We start from the raw sequence: 16338 nt of genomic DNA, 5'->3' as shown, positions 1-16338 counted from the left end.
TCTTAAACATAGTCCATGTTGAGGCTACTTACCGACACTTTCTGAAAATCCCTTAAAATCTGCATTTTTCTAAATCTTTTCTCCTCCTTGAAATTCTAGCAAGAATTTTTTAATCCTTTTTTTTTCTTTTTTTGGCATTTATAAATTTATAGTTTTACAGCTTCATATATATGATAATTCGCAAGTCATATCGAGACACTGTTTCTTTGGAAAATGGTTTCCAGCACATTTCGTTGATTGCTTTCTTCAATGTTTACGGTTTTAACAATCCGAAGGACAGAATACGAAATGATATGTACATCACGCGATAACCTATGATATACTTCATCTACGAAGCTAGTAATCAACGTCTACAGCGTACATTACACCATGCGATCCCGCATTTCGCAAGACGAAATAAAAAAATATTTCGTAAGTACGTTAACTGTACTCTTCTGCATATTCCGCATCATTCTTGAAAGGCATTTGCTGTAAACAGTAAGCTAAAATGAGGGCAGTAAATATTTCAAAATGCTTGTTGATTCTAGCGTGCTTTCTTATTATATTTTTTAATTATGGACTGTTTAAAACTACCGGTGTTCTATTTGTATCAACAATGGAAGTTTTCGGCGAGTCGAGAGAAACTTCTGCTTGGCCATACGTAATTTACCCGACAACATTTCAACTTACATGTAAGTAATAAGGTTTCTATAGCAACGTAATTATCTGTTAAAATCGCAGTACTAAGTTGCGATAATTAAAACTGAAAGCATAATATTTTATTTATCATTACTTTATATTATTTTTAATTCTCTTTAAGTGTATTGCTATTGTTTATTTACTTTTCATTAAAATAGTCAAATCAGTAATTTTCTTTTAAGTCCGGGTAAATGAATTAATTTGGATCAGTGGAAGTAAAACAGCGAGCCGAGTGAATACGATTATAAGCAAAGTGTAAAAACTCGATTATAGCTTAAATATTAAATATTCCAAAGCACATTACATCGCTCTTTTACTTAGGTTAAGTCTCATGTGAATATTGTAAAAAGATAAACTTTGTTTGTCTCGGTATAGTTTGTATTAGATGTTTTTGTAAATAACTCTTTTGAAGCTAACTCTATATACTGCTTTAATAAGAATATGTTAGAGTGTTAAAAAACAAAGGCAATGTTTTTGTCGCCGAAGCTGTACATGGCGGCATTAGAAAGATTGTTATTGAAACTTGTATGTATGAGAAAGGCTTGCAGGCTCTAAGTGTAAATATCTCCGAAGTCAGTCAGAAAGAGTTCAAACAACTTTCTGATGGCCGGCAACTTACAATCAAAAGAAAGCGGAGGAGAACAAAAGGCGTGCCGAACTTGAAACTTAAGATGAAAGACTCATACCGATTCTTTGGGGTTGCCAAACTTCATGCGAGGTCTCAGAGGAGACCCAATAAAAAGGGACTGAAGCAAGCAGAAGGGATCCCGTTTCCGGAATTGCTGTCAGAGAGGAGGCCGCCCTGTCCAGAGTCGCAGTCAGAGAGACTGCCCGGATCCACGTTGCTTGAGAGAGGAGGTTCCCGCTTCGAGAAAGGAGCTTCTCGGTTCGAGTTGCTCCTTTCTGAAAGAGGGAAAGGAGCAACTCGCTCCTTTCCCGCTTCAGAGAGACTACTTCTAGGCCGCAGACAAGGTTTCAAATTGCCGAAAGGAAGAGTTCCAATTGTCGGAGAAAAGTTTCCAGGCCAGGTTAATGTCAGACATTCACCAGTGTGTTGCGTTTTCATTACAATTTGATGAATCAAAGGACTTCACTGAATAGTTAATGGTATTTATTCGCATGGTATTTCAAGATTATTCAAGTAAAGAACTTTTGAAAACTATACCATGCGGGAAGGAATAGGGGAGAAGACATTTTTGCGGCATTTGATGAATTTGCGAAACAACACAAACTTCCGCTTTTTAAACCTGTGTCTATTACTACAAATGGTGCTCCTGCAATGATAGGTAATAAATCAGGCTTCATATCATTATGTAAAAACGATGACAAATAGCCAGATTTTTTAACATACCACTTGTATTATTCACCAACAAGTACTGCGCAGTAAAAGATTAATCACAAAAGATGTTTTGGATATTACATTTAAAATTGTAAATTCTGTTCGAGGAAAAGCCCTGCAACGGCGGTTATTTAAATTACAGGCAGATGATGATAGGGAACTTCTGTTGTACAATAATGTTCGCTGGCTCAGCAGAAGTCAATTTTTAGAAAGACTTGTTGTATTAATTAACGATATAAAATTTTTTCTTCATGAAAAAGGAGATTTATCCACAATTGAGTGATAAAAGATGGTTGTTACACTTATCATGTTTAGTAGATTTCTGTAAGAAATTAAGCAATTTAAATTTAGAGTTACAAGGTAGAGATAAACATTTAATTGACATGTTAAGTTCAATAAAAACTTTCCAACAATACTTACTTTTATTAAAGAAAAATATAAATGACCACGAATTTAGACATCTCCCATATTTATTAAAATGTTTTGAACAAAATCAAGAAATGTTTCGCTATGATGTAAAAGAATTTATTCGTGAAATATAATTAGTTGAGGAAGAAATAAATTCAAGATTTAACTATTTTAATAAAAACTGAAATGATTCTATCTTTTATCAATAATCCATTTCAAGAAAACTTGAACATCACAGAAATTTCAAATAAAATTAGTGGGCTGTTTGATATAAACCAAGCTGAAGTAGAACTTGAGATAATAAACATTCAGAATAGTTTACATTTAAAATCAATAAACAATGAAGTCATTTGGAAGTATGCACATGAAAAATTCCCAATATTAATGATATTGCGCGAAAAATTCTGTCGTGTTTCGGATCGACATATTTGTCAGAATCCGCTTTTTCAAATATGACCGTCATAAAAATTCAATTAAGAAACCAAATTACAAATGGTTATTTGGATGATTGTCTGCGATTGGCCACTTCTTCATATCAACTTGACTATGAAAATATTGCGAGGTCCAAACAATGCCAAATTTCACATTAACTTTTTTTTTTTTTTTAATCAACCAGCATTTCCTGTAACTTGTTAGTTTGTAATCAATCTGTTGTTTTTTCTAACTTTGGTTTTCCAAAATAGAGAAATAAATATTTTATTCCAATATATTTGTTTATTTATTTAAAATAATTAAAACAATAAAAACTTTATTTGTGTATTTAAAAATTTATTTAAAATAATTAAAAGTGATAAATACATTTTTAAATACACAAATAAAGTTTTTACTTGTGGATTTTTTTTAGTTGTTTATTTGTGCGTAATCAGATATCAGGTTGGGGGAAAGTGATCTATATAAGAGAGTAGATCGCCGAATAACGTTTTATAAAAAAGTAGCTCGCGTAGTAAAAAAGGTTGAACACCCCTGACATATAGCATCTGTTGTTTGTTGTGCAAGCCCGAGAAGGCTATATTTTCTTAGAAAATATAACAAGATCCTTGAGGATATAGCTACTACTTTAAAAATGAAGATAAGTGGGAAAACACTTTGGAAAGTGTCGCAGCACACAGTCGCATCATGAAACAATTACATATAATTTCCGGCACACACAAAACAGTAAATTGGCGCATTGACCCGTTAAAATAATTCTGAGTTCATGTTTTATTCTTAACAGATTTTTTAATGAACTGAATTGGTCGAGAATTTTGCCCATCAACCTAGAGCTAGACGCAAATATTGTGTCTTAATTGTGTGTGTGTGTGTGTGTGTGTGTGTTCTTCGGAAGGCTTTAATGTTTTGTGGAAATCCTAGACTCTATAAGACCGTCTAACTCACGTTCGGTTGAAAATTGCTTATAAGTATTCCATGCTTCCTAGACGGTTTCAAACCCAGTCTAGGAAGCATGGAATACGAAGGACAAATCTCAGAACGTCATCAGGAAATTATGCCACAGAGACATATTTTTAATATGTAGCCTGTTGAAAATTATATAATGACATCTATATGTATTCCCGGCTTCTATTAATAAGCAAGGACTTCCAATACGCAGAGTACACAACCATGATGGCCTTTCTTAATGAGGTTGGAACTTCTATTCTATGCAAACTTGCTGAAAAACACCAATTTGTTAACCAGTTGATTTATATACACTTCAGCCACTAAATCTCCGCTAAGACAAAGTTCATTATTGAAAATCTCATAAACCGATTCACACAAAGTTCTTCACAATCTGGCACTCTCTTTCCTAGCTGACCAAGCTGTTGGTGTGAGGCCTCTGCTGTGTTTATGTAGAGGCCTGAGGTGGCTTGATAAAGAGTCCGTATTTGATCTCTAGAGTAGGATTACCGGACTGTGTATAATAATAATAATAATAAATACCCTAATAATAGCTCCCTCCCCCGAAGGAGCACGGACTTGTCGTGGCGGTGAGGCTTGCGTGCTTCAGTGATGTTGAGAGCTATTCTGGTTAGATTAGCTGCAGTGTCAACCTTGTCAGACAGGTCTCAAATGAGGAACCAGACTAATAGTGTTCCATCCCCCATTTTAATCATGAAAAGTAAGAAGAGATCCATGCCGGATCAGTCGACGCTCGGGTCATCAAGGACTGCGTCAGATGTTGGGGCTACTGGGCATCAGGCGACAAGTGGGCTACAGGACCCAGCTCTCCTTGCTGGGCAATTAGGGCAGGAAGCTGAAAAGCTACTGGAAGTAACCAAACGTAAAAAATGGACGGTAGAAGAAAACCGAGAAGTTATGAAATATTTTTATAGATCAACACCAGAAAAACGAGGTTTCAGAAAGCGTATCCATTTAATTTGGAAACGAAAATTCCCAGAATCTGCAATAACAGAACAAGACTTATGGACCAAAAGAATTTCATTTTCCGTAACAAAATATTTACTGAACTCGAGCTGCAAGAGTTACGTAATAAACCAACAACTCCACAAACAACAGATCATCAGGAGTTAGCTATATCAAACTTGGAATTCAGTTCAGTAAGCATCAAGCTGATGACATACCTCAGAATGGCTTGACAGAAATGCACTCTAAAATAAAGTCAGGGATATTGGAACATATGAACTCCATAAATGGCCGTATAAGACTACCACCATTAAAAGATTTCCATAAATCTAAACTAAAACAGCTCCTCTTAGACGCAAATGCTGTAATTGAAACCATCGCAACCAACAGTATAAAGGAAACACATCAGCTCCTATACAGCACAGCCTATATCATTACAGTGAATCTTGGTCACAAACTGCAAGAAAAAAGCCGAGGATGAAACAATCTGCACTATGGAAAATCCGATTGGAACGAAAAGTCAACAAACTTCGATATGATTTGAGCAACTTAAAGAATGAATTTTAAACAAGGAGACGGCTGAAAAATAATAACATTATTTATAATAAGAGCTTAAACAAAGAATTATAGCAACTGCACAGAAAATTAAAAGATATTAAGCAAGAATAAACTAATATGTGAAAAATATGCAATTTAAACAGAACCAACGTCATTTCTTTCAGTTTCTCCAGACAAATGCAAACAATCAAAAGCGCCCAAACTACAAAATTAAAAAACTGGAGTGCACCTGGCAAAGACGAATTACATGAATTTTGGTCAAAGCATCTAACTAGTTTACATGATCGAATGGCAGAACTATTTAATTATTTGTTGCGGTCAGGTTCAGTAGAAGACTGGACGATATCTGGGGGCACTTTTCTTTTTATGAAAGATAAGGATAAGGGAAAAATAGTAATAGATAACAAGATCTTAGAAAAGGTGAATTCATTTAACTACCTAGGATGTATGATCACATATGAAAATGAAAAAGATATAAACGTAAAAATCGCAAAATATTTAAAAATAACAGGTGTAATTAACTCTATATTTAAACCAAACCTAGTTCAAAAACAAACCAGACTAAAAGTATACAATACATTAGCCCTATCAGTCTTAATGTATCGAAGCGAAATCTGGACAATAAAACAAAAAGACAAACAAAGATTACCAACAGCAGAAATGAAGTGTATGAGAAAAACTGCCTATTTGATCAAAAAGAAACAAAGATATTATGAAAGAATTAAACCAAGAACCAGTAATTGAAAAAATTAAAAAAAATATAAACATAAATGGATGGAACACGTTCAAAGAAGGAAAACAGAAAGATTACCAAAACAAGTCTTAAAGTACAAGCCATTAGGAAAAAGAAAACCTGGACGTCCTCTTAAACGATTCAACGATGACTTCTAAAGCCGGAACAGGCCATGCTAGGCCTAAATCCTTGATACGCATGATGATGATGATGATGATAAGGATAAGGGTGCAGACCCAAGTAACTATCGCCCAATAACATGCCTACCAACTATGCTTAAGCTATTCACTGCAATCATAGCAAATTCCATATACCACTACTTATCAGATAATCAGATTTATCCGATTGAACAAAAAGGCAATTTTCAAAAATCCAGAGGAACAAAAGACCAGATCCTTATTAATAAAATGATTCTCAGAAATTCAAAACTCCAAAAAACTAACTTAAAATAGCCATGGATAGACTATAAGAAACCATTCGATTCTCTCCCACACTCCTGGATCCAAAAATACTACAAATATTTGGAATTAGCAGAAACATATTTTCCTTTCTGGCTGCTGCTATGAAATCATGGAAAACAACTTTAATTGTGAATAATGAATGATTCGGAGATATTAGCATTAAACGTGGAATTTTCCAAGGCGATTCCTTGTCACATTGATCTTCAAATTTTTTTTTGATACCTTTATTTATGATTCTGAACAAAACAAAACTTGAATATGAAATTCCTAAATGTAATATTAAAATTTCCCATTTATTGTATATGAATGACTTGAAGTTATATGGAAAAATCGGCCCTGACTGAAAATACGAACTGTGTTCGTATTTTCAGTCAGGACATCAAAATGGAATTTGGTTTATATAAATACGCAATTTTATCTAGCAAGCGAAAAAAATTAATGACACTAGTAATTTTAATTTTGATGAAGAGAAATATATAAAAGCAGTTTCAGCTAACGAACACTATAAATACCTAGGAATATTAGATATCAGTGGCAATCTCCCCCTCGAAAGTTAAACAACAGGCAGCAGCAGAATACTCCAAAAGTGTTAGAAATATTCTGAAAACAAAACTAAATGGATTAAACACAATTAGAGCAATGAAATCGTTTTGGCTATACCAGTGATCCGATACACAGCTGGCATAATAGATTAAAGAAAAGAAGACCTGGACAAATTGGACCACAAAACTAGAAAACTAATGCTATGCTTCATGCATTACATCCACGAAATGATGTTGACGGGTTGTACCTACCATGGAGAATACAGATGGACGGGGTCTGCAGAAAGTGAGACAGAAGTGTGGAAGAAGAAGAAATGAGCTTAACAAGTTACATCAACAATAACTCTGAGCAAATGCTTCAAGCAATTATACAAGAGGGTCTTCTGAAAGCAACAAGAAATCAATGCGATTACAAAAAGAAACAGCATAATAACCGATATGTGCGCTGGAAAAATAAACCTTTGCATGGCCAGTTTCTTAGAAGTACTAAGGACAAAATTGACGTGAATAAGACATGGCAATGGCTACAATATGGATATATTAAAAAAGAAGCAGATGGATGTATTCTAGCATCTCTAGAACAGACATTACAAACAAATGCAATGAAAGCAAAAATCTTGAACATCAATAATAACAACAAATGCAGATTATGTGATCAGAAAGATGAGACTGTAGAACATCTAATCAGTGCCTGCAGCAAAATAGCTCAAACTGACTATAAATCCCGTCATGATCAAGTGGCCAAAATAATTCATTGGCTGATTGGCATGTACGCAAAAAATATGGCTTTCCTAAATCTGATAACTGGTGGCAGCATAAAATAGAGACAGTATTGGAAAACGAAACAGCAAAAATTCTCTGGGACTTTCGAATGCACAGTGATCGGCACTTGGAATACAATAGACCTGACATCACAATTATCGAACATCGACAGGTTTGGATTATCGATATTGCAGTACCCAGTGATAACAACAGCAACAACAAAAAACTGGAAAAAATTACTAAATATCGAGATATTGCAATCGAAGTTGGCAGGCTATAGCTTAAACATACTAAAGTTATCCCAATAGTTATCGGTGCACTTGGCGCAATTTCAAAGAAGTTATCCAACTATTTACAGCAATTAAACATCAATGAAGTGACCCCATATGACCTACGAAAAATATCATTACTTGGAACAGTCCATATTTTACGACGATACCTGACAGACTATTCTTAGATTCTTTGGTAGAATCTGAATTGTTCTGTATCACCAGTCAAATTGTTGTTTAAATAATGTTATTTAAGTCTTTTTTTTTTTGACTGTGTATCAATTATGTGAATAAATAATTCACATAATTGATACACAGTTAAATCCAGTACCCTGATGTAGCTGTGGTGCTCCAGATCACATGGCCTCCATATCATATCACATAGCATTGTGCGTACATATATTATTAATGATGACAACTAGTTAATAGGGGTGCTTTCTACAAACAAAAGGGAAATCTCACAGTTTGTCTCTATTATGTTTTTTAAAGGATTGTTTTCATTTCAGTTCCAATATGATTTATTATATTCATACAAGCATTTGTAGAATGTAGAATTCGACCCATGTCACTGCCATTCAATTTTGGAGGTCAATTTCTGATTCAAAGTCATTGAAAACATGGGTTTTATTTGCAACTTTATATACTGTTCTGAAGATTTCACAAGTGACTTCTTTCTCATTTTCAAATGCCTTTGAATAAGCTACCTCCAGTTTTCGTTCTTTTTCAGATTCTATAATTTTATTGGCAGCAATGTGAGCTAAACTCTTCTTATGATCGTGAATTTTTTTACGTAGTGAAGTCATTTTCTCTTTTTTATTCCTACAATAATGAGAAATTTGAATATTTGTCCATAGGTTTGAAATATTCATACCTTGCTTATTTCTTTCTACTCCCAAACTTGCGACTTCCTTATATATTTGCAGCCAATGTTTTTATTCTCCACCAACAGCCATTCATTTGTGTTACAAAAATCAGATTTTTTGGTCTAGAGTTCAAAAGTCGGGCTTCATCTTCTTGGGCGTCTTTACTCGTCGTTGTAGTCGTTGTAGCAACCGTAGCAGCCACGTGTTTTATTCCTCCAGTTTTTGTTTCACTATCCATCCAGTCTGTTTTTGCCTCATCACTATCACTACACTTAATGTTCTCGAGCTTTAACTTTTTAGTTGCTGAATAGGAAGATAAAAATTGTGTTATTTTACTATTCATCGCGTAAAACTGGTGAAACTTCCATGAAACACGTTAACCTCATTCACCCACGTTGTGAAAGTGCGACTCTACTTGCGTAGAGAACGTCTGAGTGTATGCTTATTCACATAGAAGTTCCGCTTCCGGTAACTACCGTAACTTCCGACCGACTATCGATTCTAATCGAAAACGTCGATCTTCGAGGTTCAATGTCAACAACACAAGATGGCAGCACTAGATTGTTTCAACCAAAGATGACCCTTGATTTAGGTTGTCAGTGATCATAGTTGAGAATTTAAAATTGAGGCAGTTCTAGTTTTGAAATACTTATAAAATATGTGTTTAGGGACATTAAAGTCCTAAAAGTTTACTCTAACGGACAGTTCCGGCTGAAAACAAAGCCTTGTACACACACACACACACACACACACACACACACACACACACACACACACACACACACACACACACACACACACACACACACACACACACACACACACACACACACACTATATATTAAAATGTCATTATGGTGAAAATAAAGATACCATTGTCTCATTATACTCTCCTGTTTGTGATGTTTGTTGTCTATAATATTACTTATTACCTCTGACTCAACTATATAACATATCAGTTTTCAACCTCATCCTCCATGCTTCTCTCATAGGATGATAAATTGCTGTTTGTTGTTCTGTTTTTCTCCTTGTCATGAGACCAAATATAGAATGCAATATTAGCATGTAAACTCTCTCTCTCTCTCTCTCTCACACACACACACACAAAATAAAAGAATCATCAGGTAAGCGTATTATAACCTTGAAATGTGTTACTAAGCTGTAAAATCTGTGTAATCCTTGTGTTTATCGGTGTGGTTCATTAGGCCTGACAAGCATATGACAATCATAAGGAAATGCGTAGTAGCATTTCCTTATGATTGTCATATGCTTGTCAAAATGCGTAGTAGCATTTCCTTATGATATTTGAACTGAAAATTGCAATTCCCTTATACTTATTGTAGGTAATGATGTTTATATTTGTTTTTTTTTTCTGTAAAGCAGTATCAGTGCATAATGCCATAAACTATATTAAAGGGAAGGACAGATCAGTTTCAAGTGATATATTATTTTGATTTATTTTTCTTTAGAAAAATATTACAACACCATGCAGACCTCAAATCCAAATCAGATGGAGTAAGATGTCTAATCTTTATTCTCGTATATCTGTTAACTGCGTGTATTGTCTAGACATTTGGACTGTCTTACTGGATAAAATATCCGAATTTCCGAGAGAGAGAGAGAGAGAGAGAGAGATCTTTCCACCTCGCTATGAGGCCAACTAATTCACCTCCAACTGATAAGCCCTTATAAAGGTTCTTGTCGTAATCGGAATTCGAATCTTTAAACCGACTTGACTCATGGAAGCTTCAGAGAAAAAATTACAGATTCTTAATAAAGGTTGTCCAGAGAGACAGAAATACAGAATACCTGATATAAAGAATCAAAAGTGAATTATAAAGTCATTGAAAGTGGATAATTGAATCAGCACATAAATATCCTATTTCATAGCAATTATTTTCACTATTGATATTTTTCTGCATAAATATAACCCTTATTTTATGTATTGCAAAATTGTGATTTTCTATTTATGAGAGTAACTTACAAGTGAGTTATTATTGTTATTATTTATTTATTTATTTATTATTTTTTATTTTTAATTCTTCCAGCGTTGATCGGTGGAATGCTTACTCACAATTTTGGAACTCGCAAGGTGGCACTAGTGGGTTGTTTAATCGCAGTACTTGGGCTGACAATGTGTTTGTTTGCAAATAACATATTATGGCTAACTATCTTCTACGGATGTTTTCTTGGTAAGTTTGATGATAGACATTGAATTCATTCTTAGCATATTTCACAATATCATTATGAGCTTATTAGATATACAAACTTATATAATTATTGAGCTTCAAAAAAGACACAACACGTCATAGACTGCATGAAGGTTGGATAATACTCTCCCAGTATTCTAATCAGTATTGGCTAGTTTTCTGAAATAGAATTTTACGAGTTAATATCTGTATAATGAACAAGAAAAACAAAATGCTAAATTCTCCTATACAAGCTGTCTTTATTGATTTCATTAAACACATACATACGGGAAGAATGACACGTTTGTCTTGATTTGACTTCTGGTAAGAAACGCATTAATATTTACTTCTTCTGGAACTGAAAACGTGTAGAATATCGCACTTCCATATAATGAAAATTAACGAAATAGTTATATTTGTTTGTGATCAACTGTGATGATGCAATGTCATGCTACAATGGTTCCATAGTAACAGTTGGTTCTGTATATTCCCGCTGCCTTACGAAAACATGTCGTAAATAAATGTTTTATTTTATTTCTTACTGCTGGTTACTTGGAAGTCTCTAATTGCAATAATTATTTACGTTGTTTGTTCTTTCAGATAAGATGGTTCACTAGTGGTAGAATTTTCTACTGATTGCTTAAATTAAACTGAAGATTTACTTAAGTTTTAACTCTTACTCATGACGAAGTTTCTGGAACAAAAAAACAGGTACACACTGTAACATAAATAAATAATATACTAGCTAAAATTAATTATTCATAGCCCAGATTTCGCTAGCATTATTAAAGGCAGTTTGACAGTACCCGTTCAGTGAAGCCGAAAACCAAAATGACCTGGATAAGAATGGCAGTCACTTGCAGTCAGGCTAAAGTAGCACTGTTCATTGTGATTCCCGTTGTTAATGCAGATGGATAAAGCGCAGAGAGCCAAAATCTATGTGAAATGATACTTTCCATTCGATTACAGTCAACAGGATCGGTAGAAACAGATCCGGTTTGAATCGGATAGACAGTGTCCGATTTAAGCTAGGATATACATGTGAAGTAGCTTCGCTTTCTTCCATCTTATGAAGTGGTCTTTCTTTAAAAAATATTTAAAATTGGGAGAGTCCAATTTTTGGTTCTCTATTTCGGATGTATTTTTATATTCTGTTTCGTGACCAAAGAAGTTCATCCTGTCTGTACGAAATATTGAGTTGCACACTGGCAGGGACTTCTTTCCAAGCAGTCTAAGGGACTGTTTGTAAAGAAGTCAACGGACACTGTAGTGTGTGGAACAAACAGTCATGGCGCCGACATTAATAAGATGTAGGACTTCCTTTCGCTGCGATGACTGCAGAAATCCGAGGAGCATATTTTCCACAAGCGCACTATAGCAATCAATGAGCTGTTTAGACCATTATTCCTGTACGCATGTAATGAGATACTGGGCTGTTGTGGGAAACATCTATTGACCTCACCGGAAGTTCCAGTCCATCCCAAAATGTTCAATATATTTGAGATTAGGACACTGCAGAGGCCAGTCAAGCGTGATGAGGTTCAGTCCACAAATCTCGCAGTAACAGCAGCAGCCTTATGACACTGTGCATTGTCTTGCTGAAAGAGACAATGGTCATTTAAATAGATGCGCCACAAAGTATAAAGCATTGCTTTATCTAGAATGTTCAGATACCTCTCGGAGTTTCATGTTCAATTCGGCACTACAAACAAAGCAGTAAAAACAGGAGCATGCTATCACACCGCTCCCCGAATTTCATAGTTTGGATTATGCACTCTGGTAAGAGGTATACACCAAGATTCCACCACACTTCATTCATCACGTGATTCATCACTCCATAATACAGTTTTCCAAACTTCCTCGTCCCACTGTAAATGCTCTTTTCACCACTGAAGATAATTCTGCTTGTTGGTTTTGGTAATGTGGGGCTTTCATATTGCAATCCTACCATGTAAACCAATGTTGTGAGCCTCGGTACTGAATGTTTTTTTTTTCAGATTCGTATTTCACTGGATGTCCAGAACTCCACATTCAACATATTGTCCCCACGAATGGTAGTTTTTACATATTATCCATCGTAGCACCCTAAAGTCAGGTTCGGTTAGCGTGGTGAGTCATTCACTGTGAGTAGGAATTATAATTGACCTCCTGCCCTTCTATCTAAGTATAGTATCGTTGATTGTTGAACTGAGATGTCCCTTTTTGTCAACAATTTACCGAATAGCTAAGTCTGCAACATGGCATTCTCTTTCCTCCCATTTCACTTGAACACAGTTGCATCGGCTTGGGAGCTTCATATGCCTCCATTTATACCAGCTACAAACACGCGACTCGTTGATTAGCACGATGCAACTTGCAGGGCAAAGATATAGAGTATGTATAATTTAGTTTAACAGACGGGGATGTTTTGTTCTTTTTAAGAGTTTGGAGAGGTTTGGTCTCCTTGTGTGTGGAGGAGGGGGGGGGGGAGTGCTTACCTTGTAAATAAAGTATTCAGGAAGGCAAGAGCAGCTTCTTCAGGAACTGTGAAAAGCTAGGCAGAGGCAGTAGGCCATGCTACCAAATGGGCAAAGACATTGTGTGTGTGTGTGTGTATATATATATATATATATATATATATATATATATATATATATATATATATATATATATATATATACCTCAACCATGCTTTGGGATTGAGAGGAACCGCATTTAGTGTCAAAGATTGAAATGATTCCATGTATAAGTTAGCAATGGAAGTGCAAATGGGGAACCTTTGCTACACATTCAGTTTGGTTAATAAGCTTAAACAGCTCTTCCAGCCAACATATCCAGATTTAAGGCAGTGCTTAAAGAGTTCGCAAATGTCAGGGAGATAAATAAAGTTTCGTATATTAGTTTTAATGCATAGAGCAGTGCTTCCCAAACTTTTGGATGTAAAGGCCCTTTTGGAAAAATTAAAATATTTTGTGGCCCCCATCGAAAAATAAATCGTAATACAGACATATATTATTATTATATTTATTGTATTTATATTCAATACAATATATTGTATTAATACTCAATACAAAAAGCAATGAAACATTAATTTAAAGCGCGAAAAACTTGACCGTTTCAAATGAGCGCAAGAGTTTGTGTTTGTAAACTTTTTTGTGCTTCTTATCAATACCTTTGAAATGAAACTTATAGGAATACATATGTATTTACTAATAATCATTAAGTGCCGAAATACGCAGGAAGCAAAATTTGTGAACCAACACCGATGTGTAATTTTTTCCATTAAAATATAAAAAATAACAAAAAAGAAATAATAAAAATCAAATGTTTCTTTTAATTTTTGGTGTAAAAAAATATCTACTTAGTCTTAAAACATTTTAAAGTTGTTTTCAGCCGGTCTAGTTAGCGTGTTCTCTCTTCAGCGAAGACGCTGCGGTTTCGAATCACAAACATCCATGCCCATGGATGTTTGTGATTGTCCAACAAACGTTGTGTGGAGAAGGAATCTGCGACCCTACCACTTATTCCAGTAGAAAACATCATTACCAAAACCATGTGAGGTACGGCAGTGACCATACGGCAGCTACGGACTTCAAATGTGATTTTTTTTTATTTCATTATATAAATTTATATAATGAAATCTATTTTCATTACTCATTATTTAAAATAGATTTCATTGAAACTCCCTCGACAAAACTAATGGTTCCCAAGGGGGCCGCGGCCACAGTTTGGGAAGCACTCGCGTAGAGATTTCTTTATAAGACGATGTTTTTGTTGAGTTCGGATACCAAATATTTAGCTAATTTATGGCATCCGCGATGGGAATCAACGAGACTTTAGGTTTATGGACCTTAGGTAGCTCGTGTAGTCTTAGTGTATGTCGATAAAATTTTTTTAGTTTGGACACACTTTCAGTTGGCCGCCTTGTAATGCTTTCTAGCAGATGTAAAGTTTTGCTTTTAATTAATATTGTGGTTTAATTGATATTTTAATTGATATAGTGTTTTTAATTGATATGTTTTTTTTTACTATAAGTAAATAAGTTTGATGTATTGGAAAGCAATTCTTTCAATTTATTATTGCAGTTGTGTGTGTTAATGATTGCCGTAACGTTGCTCATGTCTTCTTTCAAAATTACAATCTTTTGGTATTGTTTAAAATTTTTCAGAGCCTTTTTCTTCGTTGGCGATTCTTCTTGGAGTGTTTGCGTATTAAATAAGACAGCAGTTTCTAGTCTAAAGACGTCTGTTTCAGCTGACAGAAATTGATGTTTGCCATTATCTGTGCAGGTGGGATTTGTAGAGCAATAGCAAAAATGAACCATTTAATTAGAATTTTGATTTCGTTGTCCGAAAGTCTATAGTCCGACAAATTGTGAATTACCTTGTCTGCCAGAAGCTGCTGAAGATTTTTCTTACTTATTAACCTTTTCTTATTTTCTTTAAATATTCCTGATTCGCTTTCGGTTGATAATAGCTCGAAATACTCCCAAATATTAGGCCTGAACAGCCTAGAAAACTTAAAAAGTCATAACACGATGAGTTGATCAAACTAAGTGTCCTGCCGGTTTTTTTTTTCTTTGCTCTTGAGCAGAGACAGGCTACCTTTTGTGTACATTCTAAGTGCTCGAAGGAAGCGCGACTTTGTTTAATCCTTACACAGATAGGAATTGTTATTTTCCAAAAAGCGCTTAAGAAAGGTAAGTCTATTGAGGAATTCAGAACGTTTAGCACGTACCTTTTTGAAGGCTTTCATGTCTTCGTTGGGCAGCTGTTTCATAAAGCCATTGTATTTCCATGTTTAAAATTGCTATTATTCATGTAATACTTTCGGAAATTTCGTTATCAAAGGCAGTTTAACACTACACACTCAGCGATGACACAAACGAAAATGACCTGGTTTCAAGAACAATCCCATCAGCATTAATTAACAACAGGAATCACGATGATGTGGTCATTCCAGTTGTTAATTTGGTGCTTCACTGAGTGTGTAGTGTTAAATTGCCTTTGATAATGCTAGCTCATTCTAGCGAAACGGCTGTAAATAATTAACTTTAACTAGTAAATTATTTATTGACATAACACTGTCCACGTAGTGTTTTGTCCCAGAAGCTTCGACAAATTTCCGTAGCAACAGCTATGGAAATTTAAACATGGAATTAGTTTTAGCTCTGTTTAATTATCTTTATTTAAAATTTTATCTAATCGCATTAATATA

At 34.7% G+C, this 16338-nt stretch overlaps 1 protein-coding gene across 1 annotated transcript in view; it reads left to right on the top strand.

The window, feature by feature from the left end:
- Window positions 1-469: 469 nt before the first annotated feature.
- LOC150109999 (monocarboxylate transporter 9-like) overlaps window positions 470-16338 on the top strand; it is a 29079-nt gene continuing 13210 nt past the window's right edge. Inside the window, exons 1-2 of the mRNA XM_090390513.1 lie at window positions 470-671; window positions 11002-11145. Coding sequence (XP_090246639.1) covers window positions 488-671; window positions 11002-11145 — 328 coding nt within the window. The 5' untranslated portion in view covers window positions 470-487. The remainder of the gene's footprint in view (window positions 672-11001; window positions 11146-16338) is intronic.

This window comes from Typopeltis vanoorti, chromosome 1 (genome assembly GCF_054136105.1).
Source record: "Typopeltis vanoorti isolate ZY-2024b chromosome 1, IOZ_Tvanoo_1.0, whole genome shotgun sequence".
Classification (NCBI taxonomy): Eukaryota; Metazoa; Arthropoda; class Arachnida; order Uropygi; family Thelyphonidae; genus Typopeltis; species Typopeltis vanoorti.
This window is presented reverse-complemented; position numbering and strand designations above follow the sequence as displayed.